At 39.1% G+C, this 24,816-nt stretch overlaps 1 protein-coding gene across 3 annotated transcripts in view; it reads right to left on the bottom strand.

Annotated features, from left to right (window-relative positions):
* Positions 1-24,816, bottom strand: part of palm2akap2 (palm2 and akap2 fusion) — a 107,611-nt gene that overhangs the window by 25,960 nt on the left and 56,835 nt on the right. For all 3 annotated transcript variants that reach the window (XM_055019088.1, XM_055019089.1, XM_055019090.1), the window contains exon 9: positions 18,101-18,186. In XM_055019088.1, the coding sequence (XP_054875063.1) occupies positions 18,101-18,186 (86 nt within the window). The remainder of the gene's footprint in view (positions 1-18,100; positions 18,187-24,816) is intronic.

The following is a 24,816-nucleotide window of genomic DNA, read 5'->3' as shown; positions in this document are numbered from 1 at the left end:
CACATTCAGAGTAACAATGCACATTAGAGGCAAGCTTTTGCAAAAACTGTAAAAGATCAAGGTGTTTTTTTTTACATGTAAGAACAGAAAAATAAATCATGATGGGAATTTAATAAATCAGCTCATAGCCTGAGGGACGTCAGGGTATACAGTTTGTCTCCATCTGTGTGTGACTTTGCATCAGCTTAAATCTGTTATTTTGCATAATTTATTGAGAAACACAGGCGTTTTTCAAGTAAGACTGCTGCTAACACTTATTCTCATTGTCAGTTACTTTCTCCATTAGTTGTTTAGTCCATAAAATGTAAGAACAGAGTGAAAAATGTCCCCTAAAGCCCAAAATGACATCCTCAAATGTATTGTTTTGTCTATAACCAGAGGAGATTCAGTTTATAGTCATGGAGGAGGGAAAAAAAGAAAAAAAAATCATATTGAATAACCTGGTATCAGACAGAAGATTCCTACTCTTTTTCATTTTTCTTGAAAAGGATAAAAAATTCTCTGTGATTAATTTAATATTTAACTAATAAGCAGCTCTAGTTCATTTAATACCATTTTGGACTGAAACAGAAAGTTAAATATGACAAAATATGTGAAGGATGTTTGTTAAATCTCTAGACAAATTAATTCCACTAATTGAAAAGAAACTCCTGAACTTGTGGCTTGATCATGCAAACATGTTACCACCTTAACTGTGTTATATTGAGTATAAGTACAGATATAAATAGCTGAGTAATTTACCATCATGACATTAGAATTCCTTAACTTGGTGTTGTATAATGAATAATGAGAGAAATGAATCTGCATTGGGGTAGAAAACGTTTTTCTACTCTGATAAAATAGAGGTTTCAGGGTGCGTTTCACAGGTACTGGCATGGTCTGTTACCCAATTTGTTTAAAAATACTTTGGTAAAGGAGACATTACATAATTCCAGAACAGGATGTAAGAGTTTATAATGATGCCTGGGTTGAGGATTAAAGTGTCAATCATCTATAGTACCGTCTAATTGATGCAACGTCTGTCTCAAGCAAATTTAACCATGTTAAATGTGTGAGATTTACCTCACAAAAGCAAAACCTTTCACAGAGGTGCAGCAGAGGCTGTACTGAAGGTGAAGATCTGCTTCATTACTTCAGTTCTTTTCAAAACAATCTTGCTGGGCAATGAAGACAGTGACGACAAAATAAAGGATGGGTGGTGAACACAAAGATGCTGCAGAGGAAAGGAAGCAACTGATTGGATAAAAGCCTATCACAGCTCGCAGGTCATCTAAACAGGAAACCAGGAAGTTGTGCTAACTTGTATCCGTGGAAGTGGCCCTCAACAAAGGAAATACACCCAAAAAAACTAGAGGCCACCTGCATGAAAACACACACAAACACCGACTACTAGCAGCACGCTGTGAAGTTCACTGAGGTCAGCATTTAGCAAAATAAATAATCAGAAAGGCGACATTTAACCCTCGTGTCGTCCTGTGGGTCAAAATTGGCCTGTTTTAAAGTTTGAAAATGTGGAAAAATATATATATTTTCACAGTGAATCTTCTGATGTCCACATTTTCAACATTTTTGGAAAATCTTTGAACATTTTTTGGTGGAAAAAAGGAATGTTAAAAATGTTTCTTAAGAACATTCACAAAAAATCAACCAAAATCCAGCGAATTTCACTGGATTTTGGTTGATTTTTATGTGAAAATTCTTAAAGAAAATCTCAGAAGTTTTACTGATACATATGTAATCACTTTAGATATTTTTAGGATTTTTTTGGAAGATTTTTACTCATTTTTTGAAAATATTTACAATAACTGTCTTGCCACATTTGGGAGATTTTTTTTTTTTTTTTAAATAAAATTTTTAAGGGAAACTTTTAAGGAATTATTGGAATTTTCTTCCTGAAGGTTTTGCAAATTTTCAGAAATTTGGGGAATTTTTTTTGTTGAACTTTTGGATTTTTTTCAGACAAGGAAACAATATTTTTTGCTGCCTGTAAATGAGGACAACAGGGGGGTTAATACCTTAAAATTAGCATGTTAGCTTTAGAAACTTGCTTCTACTGGATGGTTATCTGTTAGTACCTCTGAAACAACAACCACAAGCCCAAAGACTTCTGGGAATTAAGCCGTTCACAGCCAATCTCCATACTGCTGTGTATCCCCACCCAGTTACACACACACAGACACACAACAGCACTGACGGCACTGCAACACTCCAAAGGAATAATAATGAAGCCGATCTGCACCTACCCACTGCCAGAGAGCTCCAAACAACAACCACACTGAAATCATGCTAAGGTCCTTTTGGAGGTTTGAGTGTTTCGGAGGAATTTGCAGCATGTCTGGATTCACAGCAACTATTTGTGTCGCTTTCCAAACCTCTCATGACACCAGTCACACACACGGCCCAGACCCCCTAAGACCCCTTCATGGAACGACAACAAAGGAGCTTCACTGAGGTTCTCCAGGCTGAATACTAATGCTACACCCCACACACACACACACACAGACACACACACACACACACACTTGCATGCTCACAAATGAGAGCTCTTAAGCAGAAAGGTCTGCAGTCAGCGAGTGTGACCAGTTGTGTACACAAGCTCTCCAAGCACAGGACGGACAGCCGAATTAACACCCACAGCACAAGGACAGGACTCACTGGAACAGAGCAGAGTCTAGCAGGAACACCGAACAGTCATCCATTATTACTGATGTCTCAGAGTAAAGGCACCGACTGTATATTGCTACAGTGCAGTTCTCTGTGTGTGCAATAATATTTCACACCGTGGAAGCAAAACAAACTGTACTTTGCTGGGCTGGCTGCCTGGTAAAATGGGGCACTATGTGTGTATTATGTGACAGTTAATGTACAGTGAGTCAGTCATAGGAGCAAAAAAAGCACTATTAAAGACTCCTCTGCACAGAACAGGACATCCTGATGGCTCACAGTTAACACGACCATCCTCATTTACAGGCACCAAAAAATATTGTTTCCTTGTCTGAAAAAAATCCAAAAATCCAGCAAAAAAATTCCCAAAATTTCTGAAAATTTGCAAAACCTTCAGGAAAAAAATTCCAATAATTCCTTAAAAATTTCCCTTAAAAGTTTTATTTAAAAAAAAAAAAAAATCCCCCAAATTTGGCAAGAAAACTCTTGTAAATATTTTCAAAAAATCAGCAAAAATCTTTCCAAAAAAATCCTAAAAATATCTAAAGTGATTCCATATATATCAGTAAAACTTCTGGTATTTTCTTTAAGAACATTCACAAAAAAAATCAACCAAAATCCAGCGAAATTCACTGGATTTTGGTAGATTTTTTGTGAATGTTCTTAAGAAACACTTTTAACATTTTTTCCCACCAAAAAATGTTCAAAGATTTCCCAAAAATGTTGAAAATGTGGACATCAGAAGTTTCACTGTGAAAATATTTTTTCCCCCCACATTTTCAATCTTTAAACTGGGTCAAACTGACCTGCAGAACGACACGAGGGTTAAACCAGTATCTGGCTGCTGCTAATTTCCCACTGTGGTGTGCCAGCTTGTGGAAATGGGTTGGAGTGTTAAAGAATTAGTTTAGGAAGAAATATTGTCAAATAAGTGTTGAAACATGTTCTAAAAGCTGAAAAAAATGCAATTTTTTAGCAATTGTCACTGTCTCCTGCAATTTCATCGCTACAAATACGTGTAAAATATCACAAGTTTTTAGAAAAGCTGCAGCAAATTCAGTCACTTTAGGCTGCAACAATCTTGAAAAAAAGCCCGCAAAATCTTGGACGGACTGGATTACATGACTATTGTGGCTCTAAGAGTAATGCTACACTCAAAAAAATTACTATTAAAATAGTATTTAACTTAAAGCAGTTGCTTACTGGATAACTGATTACAGCAGAATATAAGGTCTACTACTGTAAATAGACCTTCCAATAATATACTGTATTTACATAATGTTGCCACAGTAATAAACATTAATTATAACTGTAGTTTCCTGTAAATTACATCTTCTTTTAAAATGTATTAACTGTGAATTGCAGAAACAAACCATAAATAACAATGTATATTTAATCTTGATGATCCATAAGTGAGAACTCTGTTTAACATTTAAAGATGCAGATACCAATAAAACACCTAAATAGTAAAGGATTAAGTATAAGGCAAATCATAGATGCGCAGATCAAGTGGCTGTTCTAAACAGTGCTTTGTGAAACGTTGTGTGAAAATATAATAACAAAAAACCAAACAAAAAAAAAACCCTGTCAGATTTTTACATGAATCATTCTGAATGATTGTTTCTAACCTGAAACAGACGTTCTGCTAACTGCATTATGGATCTCCGTATGATCTAATCCACGGTTTATCCATCTAAACATGCTGGATGGTTTCCATGTGGTTCTGACTTTCACTGTGGGGTGGAGGTGCAAAAACACAAGGCTGTTCTGAAACATTCCTTGAGAACCTGGTGGTGTTCTGCACTAAATCAAGCTTGAGGAGGAAAACTGTTGCTGAGTGGGACCTGTTGGTACCAGACTTGGAAAACTGTACATCCATGGATGTGGAACTACAGCTAATGAATCTACAGCTCTGATAAACACTGCAGTCTTGGAGACACCATTGAACCTCCCTGAAATGAACTGGAGGACAAGACCTAGACGCTCAGCTCCCCATACAGTCATTAAAAGCTAATATTAAGCAAACTGTCCATTCCACAGACTAAAAACAAACACTTAAGATGGAAAATTTGACTTTCTTTACAATGCTGCGGGGAGCTCAAGCTAATTGCTAAACGCTATTTCCCTGCATCTCTACAGAGCCAGAGTTTAACTGCATTAATGGAAAATACAGCAGGTTGAAATTTACCAGAAATCTCCTTTAATACAATTAAAACAACCAGAGGACAGGTTTTGCTGTAAAAAGAATCAAAACAAGAACAAGCTTGTTCAACGACTAATTGTCTAATTAATGGTTGTTGAGGTAAATGTGACGAATAATTGTGATTTTAGGCGATATAGTCCAGCCAGAGCATAAATGGACCAATTTGGAAACTATTACACTTTCTGCACATTCTTCATATCTTCCACTGATGTATGTAAAACAAAGCTGGAGACCCACTGAGTTCACTGCTACAAATGAGTCTTAAACTGTTTGTTTTACTGATGGCCTTTTTACTGTTTCAGTATGTTTGTATATGTTTGTGGATTTCTGATGTTTTTATTACTTTTATCTCTATGTACAGCACTTTGACTGAAAGCTTTTTAGAAATGAATTTATCATTATTATTGTTATTATTATTATTTGACATTAACACATTAAAACCTAAGCTTAGTCTGGCTAAGTTTTACATTAACTTACTGTTGGACTCTGTTATGTGTAAACGCTCATTTAGGGCAGAAATAGGAAAATGTCAAGACCACATGACAAAACTTCCCTGGAAAATCAGGACACATTCTCAACAAGTGTTGCTTTCCCCTCCTTTCCTCTGCAGCTTCGGTTACATAACAGTCCAACTCTGTCCTGCTGTTAATCCAGCAGGTTGCAGTACATGTTGTCGACTATCGCTATCTTTGTTTCATATCGCATTAACACATCACACAGCAAACACAACAGCAGAGGTCTGAGAAAGCTGAAACCTTCGTAATGTCACTAACTTCTACACTAAAACCGACAAAACTGATCCTCTACAGAGTCCCACACACAGATCATATTCAGAAACTATAGATTAGGCAGGAAATAAACTGAGGTCAGACATGAAGGAACAACTCTTCCCTGGAGGAGGAGGAGACACACGGATGACTGATTTTGAGGGTTTGGAGGATGTGGCTGGTCTGTGTGAGTCTCTGTGAGTGCATATGTGAGTGTTTATGTGAGGGAAAAAGCCACCGAGCATATAATTCTAATCCTTTCCCAGCATGACTCAACCCATTTTAGCATTTTGTCCCACAGGACTGTCGGTGCAGAGACCACACATTCAGGCGAACCGGTTCATAGGTTCAGAATAAAATTAAGGTATGGCAATAAAGCTAACCTGTGAGCTTATTTTGTGGATTTTATGTGGAGAAAAGAGGCCATTAATTTCACACAAAACCAAGAAATGTTGCATGATAAATGAAAAGTGGCTTTTTAGCAGCTTCACCCACAAATTACTGGATTTAATTTAGTTTTCCAAGAACATATTAATCACATTTGCGTGGTGTCATTTTGATGGCAACAGATGCTTAGTTTTGTGCAGCATTAACATCATCAATCATCCATACTTCTGTATGACTGTCAAATGTTTGATATTAGAGGTGACCAAAAGAAGCTCAGAACAGCAGTTGGGATTTTGAACATTCTTAACTATGCTGTTTGAATCAAAGAAGGATTAGATTAGGGACTTAGATAGAAGCTATCTATGTATAGACAAGTTTGACACACTTTTCAAAACACACATCAACAAGCTACGTAATTAGCTGGCTTATTATCTGTACATGGTGCTAATTGAACAACATGATGTGTCAGGTGCAGCAGGTTTGACTGAACAGAAAAACATGAGAATGTCCAAAGAAAGCTGGTCTTAATAGTCAGACTACTTCAGTAAAATGTTCATTAGCACTACTGACACTGTGAACTTATCAAGGTTTGAGTCTGACCTTTTAATCCATCACCGACACCTTCTTCTTCAGCACGAGTTGATTGATCTGGGAACAGATTGGTATTCTCACTGCTGTACATCCATAGCTACCTGAGCCAGGACAACACATTAAAGTGATCTTAAAGACCTGTAGCTTATTCCTGTCCATGAGACGGAGCGAATCAGTGCCGCTGCCCTAACAGAGTGAACCTCCTCCCACTGTTAGCTTATAGCATTAACTAGCTCTGCTCTGCCTCACACTGAGAGGAGCAGTGTGCTAATCACCAATCTATTTCCAGAAACTAGCTCATTAGCCTGCAGTATTTAGACAGAGGAAGGAGGCTTCACACAGGATGAAAACAGCCTCTGATGGCAAACCTGTCTGGGCCTGACAGTTACTATGCTGTATGTATATGGACTGTCTTCAGTAGTTTCAAATGAGTTTTGCAGAATTTGACACTTTCAAGAGACTGAGAGATTTTGTAACATGGCAGCAACCAATTTCTTGAATAATAAGATAAGACATATGTGTTTAAAACTACACAACAAACTCCAGATCTGCAGATTAAAAGCCTGGCCGACTATTGTATCTGATATTCATCTGCACACATTAGTCCTGCATAACAAAATGTACCTTCTTTAACCCTGTAAAACCCACTGTTGCAGAAAAACATCAGTTTTAATTTTTGAAATATTATTTTCTTGTATATATATATATATATATATATATATATATATATATATATATATACACATACACTTTATTTTTTGCTTTCTTTCTATATTTATTTTATATATTTTTTTTCTTTTTAGTTTTTTGCTTATGTTCTTCTGTATTTAAGTTTAAATATTATTATTCTTATCCATATTCTTCTTCTTCTTATTATTATTATTCTTACTTATATTTTGTTTTATTTTATTTTTCACAATTTTATATATATATGTACTGTACAATTTTTTGGGTTTATTTTATTCATTTTTTTAAAATCTTTTTTTTCTGTATTTGGGTCTTACAGGGTTAACTGTGTATTAACAAAATATCAACCTTATCTGACCCCAGTGGTATAAGTCATTCACCACAGTGACAGATCCATACCAGATGCCTCAAACCTCGAGCATATATCAAAACTGCAACCCTTTAAGAAATAACCCGACGGCTCAACTTGGGCCTCGCAAGGATAAGAAATGGATGACACCCATGCAGACAATGGTTCCCTGAGCCTCCTGCACATGTTCTGTAGCTTCTAAAGCCCAAATATTCTGACATTCCAATCTGCAGCTGGAATGTGATAACGACACTTATGCAGCTTTTCACAACCAAAACACAGCACTGCGTTGAGACATTAGGGGTCAAGCTCCTTCCTAACTTCCTGGCACCACACATGAAGTTTCTGCTTTAGTGTTTGTTCAAACTGCTTGTAGTTTACAATCGATTCAGCTCTCCCTGCTCAGGTCAGGTAAATATGATTAAGTTCAGTGGTATGACCCAGTTTTCTTGCATTTTAGTGCTGCATTTTCATTGTCTGTGTGTGCATGTTTGTTGTAAGCGTTGCATTTGTGTTAGCAGGTGGTTTGTGCTTTGCTTTGTGCGAGATGAATGGCTTCTGTTTCACGGGACGACAATAGCTGGTGGATGTTGTGGACAATAGTGGGTACTGGAGGTTGTGTAATGGTGGCCATCACGTGGCTGGATTGTATTGTTGCGTTTCCTGCATCCCTCCAGTTCTCTTCCTCTGTGGAATACAAATACCAATACTGTGGACAAAATACTTTTCTATCATGGAATGTGGCAAAAAAAAGACTCTTTGGCCTCGTTCGGTGATTGATTCCAAGATTTATGGCAGCAAAAACCTCAGTTGCTTTGGATTGTTGTGGATTTGGCACAAACAAGAATCACTCCAGACCTCGAGGTTGACCTTAAAATGCAGCCTGGTTCCAGACCCACATCTCAACTCAAACCCTCTGGTTGGTTTATCCACAGCTGGAGAAGCAATCAAGCCATTCAGAGCTTTAAAGCAGGGGTGTCAAACATGCGGCCTGTGGGCCAAAACCGGCCCTCCAGAGGGTCCACTTCGGCCTGCGGGATGACTTTGTAAAGTCTAAAAATTACAGAGAAGACCTCAATTGCAAAATGTAAATTTGTAAGATTGTAAATTTAAAATAATTTCTAGACCATGACAAGTTGTTTTGATCATAAAATAAAATACTAAGATTGCTTATTCCTCTTTTGTCATGTTGTCTCATTTTTGTAATACTTTGTCTTTTTTTGTTGTTTTCTTTTTTTTGTCTGACTTTTGTTGTTCGGTTTCTCGTTCTGTGTTTCCTTTTTGTCTCATTTGTGTTTTTTGTCTTATTTTTGTCATTTTGTGTATTGCTTTATTCATTGTTTTTTGTATCGTTTTGTTTTTTGTCTCGTTTGTGTCATTTGTGTAATTTTTTGTCTTGTTTTTGTTGTTTTTTTTTGTCTTTTTGATCATAAAGTAAAACACTATATCGTTCAGTTCCAGATAGCTGTGACTAAATGTTGTGTTCCTTTGTCGACACTCTGTGATCTGGAAGTTGTAATGTGGAAATGATAAACTGAGGCTGAATGTTGTTGTTTTCTGAAGAAATTTCAGGTTGTTCATGATGTTTTGTAGAAAGATAATTCCTTAAATATGGACATTTTGCACTGAAACAAAGGAAAAATAAGGATTGTGGTTATTTATAGGTAATTATGCTGTGGTTTTACTGGTCACTGGAGATCAGACTGGGCTGAATGTGGAACCTGAACTAGAATGAGTTTGACACCCCTGCTTTAAAGGAACAGCTAGATACCTCTTGCGCCATTGCCTGAATCCATCCAAAACAAAAACGTGTATGAGACTGACACAGTTACACATCTAGCTCTGATTGACATGAATAACATTCAAATAACTGCTTAGATTGCAGCTTCTGTGCCAACTTAGAATAACGCTGAAGTCACACAAATGTCAGGAAAAAATACTGTTAACTTCCACTACTACTGAAAACAGCTACAAACACCATTTTAGACTGAATAATAAAATAAAAAGTCATGTCCTGTTATCAAGCGATAGCAAATTTATAAACTAAAACCATGAAAAAGAATCCTGTATTGTAGTTTTTTTCCTCTGACACTAAGGTTGGTTTCATTTGGAAGAAGCCAAAATTGTAAAATTTTAGCACTTCCGTAAAGTCCCTACATCTCTGACTGCGCTAGTGGGACTCCTTTTTGCTGCATTATCGAAGATGAAACAAACCAGAAACACAGACACCCATGAATCCCTTCATCATTTTCAGCTGTCATCCACTCCCATGGGCCAAACAGAAATAGCCACAAAGTGTCACTCACACCTCAAAGAACGACTTAACATTCCAGCTATTTCAGACGTGCACAAACATGAGGAGGCTTTGTTTTAAATACTGGGAAAATCATTTTCAAGGCTCAGTCTAATAGCTGGCCTGAGGGGCCCTCACATGACATCTTTTCCATGACAAACACCCGGGCCACATGTTGTCTCTTCTATTCATGCTATCCACTCATTGTCAGCTGATAATACACACATTAGACCGGCCAACAAAGAGGTGATAGTATTTTCACAACATCCATTTGAGCACCACTCATTTTACTGTTGTGTTTGGGACTTCATCCCTTAACACAAGGCAGAGTATCGCTCTCTTCCTGGAAGGCTGCCAGCGGAGGAACATCAACGGTTCAGCCACTGAAAGGCCATCAGCCGGTTAATGTCAACAACACTGGGAGCCGAGTGAAGCTGAACAGACTTCCTGCCAGCATCCTCCACCACCTTTTCCTCGCTCTTCTTACATTCAATGCTCCAACCAACCCCATCACACACCTCGGCACCTTTCATCTCCCCCTGTATGAATTATCTCTATTATCATCACGTCAGTCTTTCTCATCCACCTTCTGTGTTCTCTTGGCTCGGCCAGCTTTAGTATCATCAACCTCACAGCCGTTATGTAACCTGTGATAATGTGTGTGCGTTTGCCTGCACTTTCTGGGAACAGGGAGGAGTTTGGAGGAAGAAGACATCGCTGATAACTTTGTTGTTCCTATCAATGTTCTCACACACTCTGCGGCACTGAGAGGGGCAGGGATGGAAAATGTGCTTCCATCAAACCCACAGCAAACCTTGAGCTGCACCAACAGGCCCCGACTGTGTCAATGGGACGTTGTTCGCAGCAGGTACCTCCTGTCATCGACCATCAAATCCAATCGGAGGGCCGGCTGTGATTTCTCTGCCCCCCGGCTCCGGCAGGGATATTGGCACACGCTCTGTCTGAATTGGCAGTTTGCTGCTTGGCTTCGTTATTTCCAGAATCACCTACAAATTTCAAATGATGACCCAACAAAACAGCGAGCACATTCTCATTAGAGTGTGGACAATAAAAACAGCCTTAAGCTTCCACCATGACTGTGTTTATTCTGAATAGTACTGGTCTAATGTGAAAGAAGCATCCTATTTTAGCATCATGATGGATGTAGTTCTCCTGAATGAAGGTGATACTTCACATCACAGCTTTATATGAAAAATGGGGATGGACCTTTGGGTACACGGCGTTTTGTATATACTATGAGCCAAACAGCTACTGTTAGAAGTTTATTTATGTTGTTATACTTGCACTCACAGAACAAAAGCTACACCAGGAATGCTTCTGCATCAGTCGTCTGTCAGCTGCAGCATTAGATGAACCTTGAAAGTTAGGCAGACACAGTGCAAATTATAATAAACTTCTCTACTCACATTGTACGGTTCAATGGACCAGTCACCACTGACTGTAACACACCAAATCCCAAGTTTAATAAAGGTTTTTCAAACAAGATGCCCGTGTCTCCAGTGTTGCCAAAAGAGAGTTAGGTAACGTTACTCTTTGCAGCTTTTTAAGCTCACAATACACTGTTTACTTCAATGGTTAATATGAGTAAATTCTGATCATGCTGCACTTGTCTTTATTGACTTTTTGTTTATTTTATCGTGGAGAGTAAACAACTCTGAATCTTTTCTTATTGATAGTATGCAGCATTTCAGTAGCCTACTTTAACTGTTACAATAAGACATACAGGTCATTCTATTTTACATCCCACCCATCGAACTTCAAATAATCCATGTACAAAATACTAAAACGTGCAGTTGAAAAAAAGAATGTTTGAAAACTATTTTAAAATATCAAATAAGTCTGGAGTTCCCCCTAAAATGCCATTTTCTCTTGTCCCACCCCCCCGATGACCAAACTGAATCTCTAATAAAACAGTTAAAGTGAAATTTAAATCTCCTTTTTTGTTTTTTTTTTCATTCATGTCTCTTGTAACTGTGGGAACATTTTTTTTAATCAACATAATATTTTAAATAATTATTATTATACATGGAACGCGTCCCACAGCATGTTAGCAGAACCTGTTGATGATGTTTTTGTCGTTTTGTGTCTTGTGTTTGGCGTTTACATCATCAAACAGTTTTCCTAAAGAATGGGTAGAGCAAAGCTATGTCCTTTCATCTGTTTTTCATATTTTCATCCCATCGTCAGGCTTGATTGAATGTCTCACTCTACCTCATATTATCAGGATCAGACTAATTCTTTGGACTGTTTTCCATCAGTCAGTTTGTCCTCTTGGTCAGCAGTAACAGCAGCTAAATATCTAGCTTCTACTGCTGAGAAAAAGATCACATTAGCATGGATTAGAGTAGAGTTAGCAAACAACAAAAATAAAAATGGTACCACTGATGTATAAGCTGAGCCAATCAAGCCTTTGATAGTTTATTACCTTTAACTGATCAATATGGAGCAGAAAACTGGAAAAGAGGAGGTTTATTTTTCAAACATTTTGAAGCCCAAATGTCCTCCAGTTCTGGAATCACCCATATCGCCAATTTGGTACTTTTGATGTTTTCTTTTTTTGAAAATAGGTGAGAAAATTTTTTGCAAAGAACTGATTCCCTGAGCTCCAAATCATGAATTATGTCCAGCTGTCTGAAGGAATGTTATTCTCATACTGTTTTGATGTTTTCCGTAGTTTCTCCTGCCATGTGGCTGTGTTTGCCTGTCTTAAGGGCTCTGCAGTGTAAACCGGGTGCAGAATAAATAAAAGCTGTAAGAATAGCTATAAATGAGCACATCTCTTTGCAGAGTGGCTGTAAGAATGTTCAAAGGGAAACGCTTTTGAAGCCTCCTCCATCCCTTGGGCATTGCACCGGTCAGCTGCATGCAGGCGAAATGTCACTAACTCTACTGTGAAAAAAATCAGTGAGGAAACTGGGTCAAGGTAAGCTTTAAGTTTGAATAGGAGCTGTATATTTTAGTAAAAATGATGACGATGGGGGCCATTTAAACTGAATATTTCTGAACAATAAGCATGCATTATTAGAATTATCAAGTGTATGTCTTCCCCATGGATTGTGGTCAAAAAAACACTGATCAGTCAATAAAAAACAGCAAAGTAATGTCCATCGCTTGTTGAACATGGACACTGTCAATGTCTGCTATTAAAAATTGCAAGTTGCTTGGCAACAGCTAGGGGTAAGAGAGAGAGAGAAAAAAGAAAGAATATACTCTGAGAAAATCTTTAGCAAACAAATGACGTCTGGCTTTGTGTTGTTTGCTATGAGCATGTGCCAGTCCTCTGTTAAGTTTGATATCCGACTACCAGCACTCCCGTTACTGCCTTTCACCTTTATAAAAAACATACAACTGATGCTCTAAGGCAGGGGAGTCAAACTCATCTTAGTTCAGGTTCCACATTCAGCCCAATTTACTCTGTAGTGGGCTGCACCAGTAAAATCACAGAATTATAACCTAAAAATAACAGCCACTATCCATTTTTCCTTTTGTTGTAGTGCAAAAAACTACGTTCTAAGAATGTTCACATTTAAGGAAATATCTTTTTACAAAATATCATGAACAACCTGAAATTTCTGAAGAAAAACTAATTCAGTTTCAATGACATTATGCCTCAGTTTATCATTTACACATTACAACCTACAGATCACAGTTTTTCTACAAAGACACATAACATTTAGTCGCAGCTGTCTGGAACTGAGCAATCTAGTATTTTACTTCATGATCTAAACAACTTGTCATTGTCTAGGAATTATTTTAAATTTATAGTTTTATTAATTTACAATCTGCAGTTAATGTCTTCTCTGGAATTTTTCTACTTTGAGGGCCGGATTGGACCCTCTGGAGGACCGCTTTTGGCCCACGGGCCGCATGTTGGACATCCCTGGTTTAAGTTCTTTGTAGCAGGGGTGGGGCAGAAACTGTTTGGACCATTTTTCAACCTAAGAAATAGTCTACCGTCTTCCTGATGCTGCTAATTAAACACCAGTGAACGAGCCACATAGATACAAAGAGCTAGATTGGACATTACTGAGCTTCTAAAGAGCACAAGTGTCTCTCCAGCTCTGCCAAGTCATTCAGCAGCGTGAGGATGATGGAAATGATGGAAAGCAGGTTAAGGTCATTCCAATATGTAGGTTAAAGTGATGCAGAGGAGGAGCACAAAGAGAAGACTACTGCAGCAAGCAAGTGTGGTCCACTGACCTCCTTTGGCTGTCTCTGTGTCCTAACCACTTTAAAGCCAATCAGTGTGATTACAGGCTCTGTTTCTATCAGCCACAAAACAACACACATACAACAACAAACCAACAACAACAGCTTGCAGATAAACCTGGAGGACCCCCTGCTGTCACACAAACACCCTTCACCTAATGAGCTCACACTTTCACTGGATGTCTCCCGGTCTGAAAAGTTAAAGCGCATTTCTGTGATGCGTTGAGAGCTGCTTGTGTTTGAATTCGGTCTACCTGAGTGGAGGAGGACGCGTGGCTTCCCGGAGCTCGTTCCTACCGGATAATTACCGGCCAGTAGCGGAGGATTAGTTTCTAACGGTTCCTCTTCTTCCTCCTTTGTGTTCTTCTTCCTCTTCAGCTCGGTAAAGCGGCTGCACCAACGGCTACCGGGACGGTGAATGGAACAAACGAGGAGGAGAGAAAGAGTAGCGGTTCGGTGTAACGGCTGCAGCTTCCGACTGGGGTGACATTGAGCTCCTTCTTCTTTTTTTTTTTTACGCGCCAGCTTTTTCCAACCCTCCTCTTTCTCCTCCTCCTCTTTTTTTTTTTTTTTTTTTTTTAACCCCTCCAGGCACGCGCGCTGAATAATGCAGGGGCTCGCGAGGTCCCGGCGGTGTTTTCTGTCCCGTTCCAGAGACAATCAGAGGGCGAGCCGCAGCCGAGCACAATGAGGCCGACCCGTGCCGATCAGGTTACCGGCCAGTGCTGCCTTTCATTCATTTATTCAGCCGCAAAACAGCAGCCCGCAGCTCAGCCGGTCATCCATCCATCCATCCATCCATCCATCCATCCATCCAGCCTGGTACCCCACCTCTCTGTCTCCTCCTGCCCTACTCAAATGTGCTCAGGTGGCATTTTGTGGAGAAACAAAACAAACTGGGAACAGTCCAGAACAGCCACTGTTACAGTCATCCCATTAAGTCAGGCACTTTAGCTAGGATTTAAGGTGTTTTCTTGAATAATCTGTTTACATTTATACCACTTCCTGAAAACAGCTGGCAAAGTGACCCCCACGATATCATCAGGATGACACATATTAAATTTAAAACAGGAAGCACCCCGGCTTTGTCCGAAATCACTCGCTAAACCCTACATAGCGCATCATAAAGGATGTTTAGCATTTTTTAGTGCTGTCCAAATGTTAAGTTACAAATGTTATGCCCCATACATACACTACTGTTCAAAAGTTTAGGGTCACCCAGACAATTCCATGTTTTCCATGAAAACTCCCGCTTTTATACATGTGCCAACATAACTGCAGAAGGGTTTTCTAATCATCAATTAGCCTTTCAACATGATTAGCTAACACAAAATGGACTCAAGAACAAAAGAAGGCATTAAAAACTGTGAAATGTGGATCAGTAGCTGCAGTAGTTTCCTTTGAGGCATATCAGTGAAGATGTTAAAGATGGTGAAGAAGTTGTTGAAGATGTTGAAGATGTTGTAGACATTGAAGACATTGTTGAAGATGTTGTAGACGAAGACATTGTTCAGGATGTTGAAGCTGTTGAAGATGTTGAAAAAGTTCCTGAAGATGTTGAAGAAGTTGTTGAAGATGTTGAAGAAGTTGCTGAAGGTATTGTAGACATTGTTGAAGACATTGTTGAAGTTGTTGAAGATGTTGTAGACATTGTTGAAGACGTTGAAGATGTTGAAGAAGTTGTTGAAGAGATTGTTGAAGACATTGTTGAAGAAGTTGTTGAAGGTGTTCTTGACATTGTTGAAGATGTTGAAGAAGTTGTTGAAGGTGTTGTTGAAGGTTTTAGAGACGTTGTCCTCTTGTAGGGAGTGAGTGGATGATTTCAGACATAGCCCCTGTCTTTGTATGGTCATGTATCTTAGTGTTTTTTTTTTAAAGTGCTATCTATCGATCTATCAATCCATCTATCCATCTATCTATCTATCTATCTATCTATCTATCTATCTATCTATCTATCTATCTATCTATCTATCTATCTATCTATCTATCTATCTATCTATCTATCTATCTATCTATCTTACAAACTAGGGGTGCAACTTTTTACTGCCAAGGTATCAGGTCAATAGCTTGTAAGGGCTACTTCATGCTTTCTGAATCCGTGTCCACAGACAGCGTTCTGTTCATGCTACAGTAGTTACACATCATCTATCTGTACATTGACAGTTGCAACGACTTAACCATCGCGTATAAAAAAAACACAGTCCAATATCAATGTATACAGCATAAAAAAATCTAATTTACTGACTTTAATAACAGTCACCATAAACTTGAAACTCAACACAGTGCCTAACCTGATAGGATTCCCCCAAAGTCTAATAAAAGACACAATACTTGTGGATAAAATTGTCCCAAAAGTACAAAGGGGTCACTATCAATGTAGTATTTCTTTTTAAGATTTACTTAGAAATACTACAGTGACAATACAGCAGATACAGTAGAAAGGCAACGAAGTACAGCCAGGTCAGAAATAAAGAGTAGAAATACAATGGAAACACTGCACAACTGTGGTGCACCTGTAGAAAGGAAACAATGTGGCTGACTTGCATTCCAAACGTGCCCCCTGAGCAGAGGTCTAATTCAGCACCATCTATAAGAAAGCACATAGAGAACACTGTGCACAAGCCTAGACTCCACACGGATTATCTCACTTCAAACAAGCAACTTACGCTCTTTGCTGCCTCCGACAATAAAAACTCCCTGAGATGTTCTAAAGTAGAGGTAATCATTTTCTCAGGAAATTATTAGATTTTTGAGATTTAATTTCTTCCCTACAAACTGTCTTTCCTACTTATACACTGAGCAGCTACAGAAAACACCAAAACAGCTCTGACCTTCCCGGTCCAGGACACAGCATATGTCAGTCTGATTATTCCTGAGGTGTGTCGAGCACAGTGGGGTGGATATAACACAGGATTTCTGGAGAAATTAGAACTTTCCACTGTGTTTGGAGACCAATCAAAACATCTCAACATCCAGCAGGGCCCACGTCAACTACAACTGCTTCAATGATGAATTAAAGCTAGCAGCGTTTGTTGGGTCCTCGTATCCTTGGACACTCCTAAACTAAAACATCAAATTTTTCGCCAGTCCTGATGTGTGTGCAAATTTTCATGCGTTCTCAAGTATTTTTAGGGCCCAAAAACGAGTTTCTTTCGTCCGACGAAGAAAGTATAATAATAAACCCATGGGTTTCAATAGGGTCTTCGTACCCTTGGTGCTCGGATCCTAATTACAAAGTTATGGATAATAATAGAATTTTCTCATACAGTCTCATATTTGAAGGTAGAGTTTATACCTCTGGGGATGTCTCAGGAGTTTGAAGGCTAGGTCAAAGCCTTGTGTTGTGTTGATGGCAGATATACACCTATAATTATACAGCATTTCCACATTATCAGCCTGAATGTTCTGTATCCAGCCGCCATGTAGTCAACAGTACCATTATTCTAGCAAAAATCCACATGGAATACATTTAACTGACAGTTATCATCTGGAAAAATACAGCCTCTTATCGACGCTCCCACGAACATTTATTAAATTACTAATGTGTGGAGTGTAAACGCTCCTCTTTGGAAGTCACTGTTCCAACATCCTCACAGCACTTATGTTGTTCATGCCACGTCTTTTCTGAACTCTACTTTTCCCACTGAGGTAAAAGAAAATTGGTCAGGATCAAAATTAGTCGAGTCTGGCACAAACACACATGAAGCACATCATTACCAGTGAATGGCAGACACATAATGGATAATGGATACTGCTGCTTGGAAGCCTGTAAGCCTGTAGCCCGCTCTTCTCAGCCGCATCATGAAAGGTTTTCTGGCAGACAGTCGCCTGGCGTAATCTCTGACTCTTTACATGTAAGACCAAGTGTTTGAATGTATTATGTGAGGAATATCTTGTAATAAGAGTTGTCCTTGACACACATTACTCACCATTGCGGTGTGAGGATGTCTGGATGGAATGGGAGCTTGATAGCCATTTGCTGTTGCCATGGTAACCCCTGGTGTTTGGCTGTAGCCTGTCATAAAACAAAGCAAAAAAAAAATGAATAACTGTTACCGCTGTCATTTTTGATGGTCATTATCTAGTGAAGTGTGAAGTTTCTCCAGATAGATGCGCTATTTCTTTGAATTCCTATAAGTAAGTAGTTGATAACACTCAGATTCATGACTGCCTGCATCCTTCATTTGAAATCTAATCTCTAAACACATTTATTTCCACAACAACCCGGTAACACTTCCAAACTCTGACATCTTCAGAACACGTTGTTCCATGTAAAAGGTTTCTCCATCCATACATTATGTTGTTGTGCAATAGGAAAATGAGCCTCTTCTGGGCTGTTATGTGTTTTAAAATGAGTTTATGGCTGGAATAAATGAAAATCTGCCTCTTTTACATGCAAATCTTGTATTGTAATAAGAAAACAATGTAAACATGTGTCTGACCTGTAATTGTACATCAATAACTGTGTCAATCAGTCAGTTATCATCACTATGAGAGTTCTTTTAAATCTGCATTGGCTCGACACAGACAGTAAATCCCGGTCTTCAGTGCAGCTTCTGTCTCTGCTCTATCTCGGTCTTATCGTTTGCTGATTCAGTGGCCCACTTCCACCTCGAGGAGCTTCTTCTTTCATATCTTATCATCCTCAACCTCCTGACACCCACGCTCACTGAGCTGAAGGAACATGCTGCTGTGAGAGTGGAAAATATCAACATGAGTCTGTCAAAACACATTTCTAATGTTACTACTATTACCTCTGCTGATCTACTACAGTGCAGGTACTGCAACTACTACTCTAAATACTACTACTACAGCTGCCAAAACATCTGCCACTACTGCAGTATGCTGCTGGCACCACTACAGCTGTAGCAGATGTGACAAATACAGTCTTTACCAGTCAACTATAATGTTAAATTAAGCTGTTAAAGTGTTTATTTTTTATAGCGTTTATTTATTGAAGTATTTTAGGGTGTGTATACTTTGTTTTCCATTATTGCTACTTCATATATCATAAAAAAAAGAAGATCTGTGTGTCATCCATGTGCAAAACTAATATTATGAAAAGCTAATGACATGGACTTCACATTCAGGAGGAATTACTTTGCAGATTTTATACACTTAAGATTTTGAATGAGCTTATAAACTATTATATTTTATAAACTAGTCCTGACCTGTAATCAGCCTCTAAAATGTTACAGATGAAATTAACTGGTGTTAAAATGCTGCTTAAACATTTAAACAATAATATAGCACTTTGAAACCTGAGATTCAGCATGATACTACTTCTTACAAGCACATTCTCTTGTAAGAAAGTGTGAAATGCTTCTGCATTTTTGCCCGAGTACAAATAAAATACAGGACCCATCAATAGGGAGAAAAGCAGTAGCAGTATTGGCAGTGGTATTAGTAACAGCAACATGCAGTAGCAGCAGCAGTATTAGTCAGCAGTGGTAATATTCCCATGAAACTTGGACAAGAGACTTAATGCACAGTTTATGTCAAACTCCAAGAATATTGTACATCTAAATGATCACCTGACTTTGCCCTTTAACTCTTCATTACATACTTTAAAAACATCAGCTACTTTATCTCTTAAACCACGAATTCATTACAGATGACTGCATATAAAGCCTGTCATCCAATCACATCATCATTAAATACCCTCTCCATCTTCCTGTCCTGTGTCCTCCTTCTACGTTAGAGCGTGCATTAATTATCTGCAGTCATTGTTTCTGTAAAAGACACCCGGCTGTTGTTGGCTAATGATGAGTCAATTAGAGTTTATTATCACAGAATACACACCCATCCTGAGCACCGAGGGAGAAGCCTGGTGTGTCTGTGGCCTGGATGCTGTTTCCAGATGCTGCTGTCATGACGTCTCCAGTATAATCATTTATCACCTTGTATTATGTGCTCTGGGAAAGTGTGTCATGTTTTTGTAGCCGTCCGCCCCGGATCATGTGTGTTTTGTTCAATAACAGTCCGTCATCCAAGATAGACACGCGGTATCAAAGGACAGATGACGGCCGTGTATAAAAGGAATCTCGATGGCTAATTTTTTCTGCACTCGTTATACAGAGAGGTGTGTTTTATTCACCTCCATGTTTATGCAGTGCTTTGGACTGAGTTTCTCAGGTGTGTCTAGTGTTTTAGTGTTTCTTTTTTACCTCAGCAAGTGTTTTTTCATCTTCTTTGTCCATTGCTGCGAAGTTGTCAGTAAGTCAGAGGTGTGGAAAGGTCTGTTAATGTACTCATTTCTTGCAGTAATTATATTGATGACTATAACTCCTGCAAAACTAAATCGATGTATATTGATCCAAGTAAATCTATTTTTCTTACTTTGTTTTTCCTACCTAACAAGTTACATCTCAATCTTCCCACCTCCTCCCCACATTTCTCCATATCTTCCATCTTAAATACTCTCAGTCCTCACGTTCCTGTGATTAAACTAAACTAAATAATACACCAGCAGAGGTGAAATTTGAGTTTATTTTATAATTTGGAGGTCTGGAATATTGGTTGGAAAAAAACAAGTTGTGTATCTGTGATGATGGGTGTTTGTCACTGTTTTTCTGACACTGTTTTTTTACATTTTCACAAACCAAATGTCCAGTTGATTAATGAAGAAATCAGAAGCAGCAGTACATAAGTTTGCTAAAATGTACCTCCACCTCAATTAACTACTATTTAGTTGAATTAAAATGCTTCTTACACACTAATGTGTGAGTAATAATCAAATATATTACTGTTTCTAACTTTTTTTGCTTGTGGTGCTTTTACTTTTGACACTATATGTATAATTGCAACCAGTTTTGCAGGACTTTTCCTTGAAATGTAATATTTATACAGCAAAATATTAGTACTCAATACTTCCTCCACCACTGCTGGCTCTAACAGTTCAGTATTTTTTGCAGCGTGTTAACTCGTTAGATACTTCACTAACAGCATGAGTTCCTCTGGGATTGTTGCACAAATATTAGAACAATGTTTCATGTCAAACTGCAGGAGATCACTTAAAAAAAAGGCGCTGAATCCTCATCCTTGTACATGCATCCTATAATATGAACATGCTTTATGTTTCTAACAAAAGCACCCTGCAGTTAAACCAGCCTACATTTAAATTACAGGTTATCAGTTTGGTCACATATTGAAAAACTTGACATTTAGAAAGAAAGTTTTGTTTTTCTCATTTTGAAGCTTTTTCCTGCATTGTCACATTGAGAATATTCTGAGATTTTCTCAGTGACAAAGATGTCAGTGAATCATGTCAGTGATTCTTCAAACTTGGCTGTAAATTCTAGCTTTGCATATGTAGGAGTTTTTGTCGTGCTCTCGTTTGTTTGTTGCCTCGACTGGGTTAAATAATTGGCTCTAAAAAGCCTTATCACACCTTTTCCTCTCCTTTGCAGCGATTAATTACCTTACCTGGCATGGATTTGCTCTTAATCATCATTTTTCCCTGCTATAATTACACATGAATCTTGGGATCTTGTGTGTGTTGTGTGTCTGCTGTAAACACAATGTGCGTGCTTGTTAGTGGCGGTGGGTATTATAACAGCTGGGTGCGGTGAGGATAGCTCGTGATATCTTTGTCAGCAGCCAGTGAAAAAGTGAAAGTTAGAGACAGATGGAAAGAACAAGCAAGAGACAGCAGGGGGGCACTGGAGAAACTCAGCTTTATTGACCAAAGGTAGAGAGAGGATACAGATACCAGAGTAGAAAGAGAGAGAGAGGATGTGACAGAGTGAGACTGGAGTACAGAGTGAGTTGCCAGAGAAAAGAGAGTGTGAACAATAGAAAATGGCTCCTTTTTTTGTTTAACAGTCCATACAACCATGAGGGCAGGCAGACAGGAAAACAGAGACCCCTACAGAGACAGAGGAGCACTGCAGGCGTGGCAGTGGGGCTGGTAAACTCGACAAATCTGTTGTTCATGTACAGCTCCTTGCATTACATCAAAAACACACACACGCACGCACGCACGCACGCACGCACGCACGCACGCACGCACGCACGCACGCACGCACGCACGCACGCACGCACGCACGCACGCACACACACACACACACACACACACACACCCAAACAGGCAAACTGGATTGGTCAGGTTCCACTCTCATTCTCATCTGTTTGTTTCTGAGATTGTAATTCCTTTAGCAGGTATATACTGTCAGTGCTTTGCATCTTTTACACATTTGTGCGTGCATCAAACTTTAAGGGGAACTAATGCTGTACTTTCCAGAATACACTCCTCTGCATAGTCTCCTCAGTCTTCAGACAGCTGTGCAATGACAAGCCAATCTGGGACAAGGACGACGTTTGTCCCCAGCCGCTAGCCATACAGCGTGTTTGGTTGCAAATAATAGAGGAAAATAATTCTGTGGCGATGGGCAGAAAAGGGGGGGTGGGGGGGGGTCGTGTGGGGTTAATTGTGAGATTACACACAGCAAAGCAGTGGAGTGAGAGAATGAAAATATACAAAGCTCTCATTTGTGCACTCGTACAGTCATCGCATGGCGTCATCGGACACGTCTAGTACCGTCGGAATTCATTATCTCTAGAGTTCTATATAGATGTGGAAAATAAAATCGTCGCTAAATAGAATATAGAGCGTATTTACATTCTTTATCTACACAGGAAACCAGATCCAGGCAGGTGGACCCGGCGGTGGCCAATCACACGGCCAGCTGGACTGACTGACAGCAGGAGCGGCCAATCACGCTAAAGCATATCTGTTCGAAGGGTGATTGTATGGAAAGAACTGATTTATCAAGAGACCTTTCAGTGCTGGAAGAATATTTTTTCTTTTTTTTCTCTTTCATTCTCTTTGCAACTATCCCCAGAGTTACTACACACTTTAGAAAGAGATGTTCTGTTCTGTAGTCGGGGATCAGGACCAGTAAAGCAGACTAACAAATGACTGAAAATGAAGAAAGACAAATGGTTGCTGAGGCTCTCAGGGCCAGTCTAACCCTAGATTTCCTTTTTTTGTTTGATTGTTCTGGTTAACTAATTTCTCACATGAATGACATTGCTTTAGATGCATATTTGATTTGAAGCAATGCTGTCATGGCCACTTAATGCACACCTGAGCCACAAAATACCCCTAAATTGCATGATTTGGACCTGAAGAACTTCCCTAAGACTTTTTTTCTTGAGCTGTTTCAGATTTCTTCAACCATGGGTCTACTATCTGGTCCATGCACCTTAACTGACCCCATGCTAACATCAGGTATGTCTGTATGTAGTCACCAACTCTCCAAGAATCTGTTCACAAGATGCATACGGAGCATCGCAGTCCTTGGTATTTCATCTAGCATGAATGAAAGACACCTGAAAGTCCTTGGGTAAGTAGTGATTTTGAGAGATTTTTTGAAAACCAGCCGAGTATTGTGTTATATATATGATGTTTTGACACCCAGGCCTTGACTGTTTGTAGCACCCTTGTAAACGAGGGCCTGGACGGTGACCATAGCACGAGCTGGCAGTGTTTTCAGTCTCTTTATATTCTACAGACCATAATGGATCTCTGATGGAGTTCTGCTGCAGTGAAGTGAATTCAGTAAATAAAAAGATGAATACAAATGATGCATAATCTTTGCCTAAAAGCCCATTTGAGCACAGCTACCACAGCTGTAATGAAGTTATCCGGTAGTGCTTGTTAATATTCATCGTTGTGCCCCGGCTGTTAGTGGTAACCCCTTTTATTTTCTGTTTCCATAGGTGTAAATACGTGTTCCCTCACTGCCAGAGTGTGTTTGTTAAGCTGCCATTAGCTTCCTGTGCTCTATAGTGTTCGGACACACTGGAAAAAAGGTTGGCTGTTTAGATCCTACTGGCTGCCAAAAGGTGTTCCACGGCTTCTTATTGGCTGCTGAGTTCGGAAGTACTAGAATCAGAGGAAATTACCTCAGCAGTGGAATAGCTGGAGTTAATGGAGGAAACAGGAGAGAGAGAGAGAAAGAGAGAGAGAGAGCGAGAGAGAATGCTAACTAAAGTGTCAACAACTCAGTTTCCCATGGAAACAAGTGTCCCAACAATTCAATGGCCATTTGAGATTCAAAACAAAAGAAAAGAAATTGTTCAGATAAACAGCAAACTGAAATAAAACCTAATTATCTCTATTATGTTTTTTTTGTTAGGACTATTAGTGTGGTAGAATGAAGAGGCACATAAAGAAACCAAGGCATCGAGTCCCCACCTCTCCACCCTCAGCAGAATGTCTGTGAAGGAAGGAGGCGGGTGGGTTGAGTTCGTACGTTGGGTGTGTGGTTGTTTATGTGTGTTTATGTGGAAACAACAGAAGCAGGATTGAAAGAACAGGGAGTGACTGAGTAGAGAAATAAAATAATGAGACTGTGTTTTTGAATGTTTTTCAATCTGGCTTATCAGAGGTGATGATCTGGTTGATTGTCCTCAGAGCGAGACGTACTGTTTGGTTAGACAGCAGTGTGACTGATTGTCCAGAAGTTCTTACTGATTACTCAGAGGAGTTTAGGGTGACCCAGTTTAAGCTGTTTGCCAACAAACATCACATTTCTCCATCTGTCTGTCTGATTTCATCATAAATATAGCAGCATGACAACAGCTTACTTTGTGATTTAGATTTTGGAAATATTCTGTATTATCTGAGGAGATAGCAGAT

This window comes from Amphiprion ocellaris, chromosome 17 (assembly GCF_022539595.1).
Source record: "Amphiprion ocellaris isolate individual 3 ecotype Okinawa chromosome 17, ASM2253959v1, whole genome shotgun sequence".
In the NCBI taxonomy this organism is placed as follows: Eukaryota; Metazoa; Chordata; class Actinopteri; family Pomacentridae; genus Amphiprion; species Amphiprion ocellaris.
This window is presented reverse-complemented; position numbering and strand designations above follow the sequence as displayed.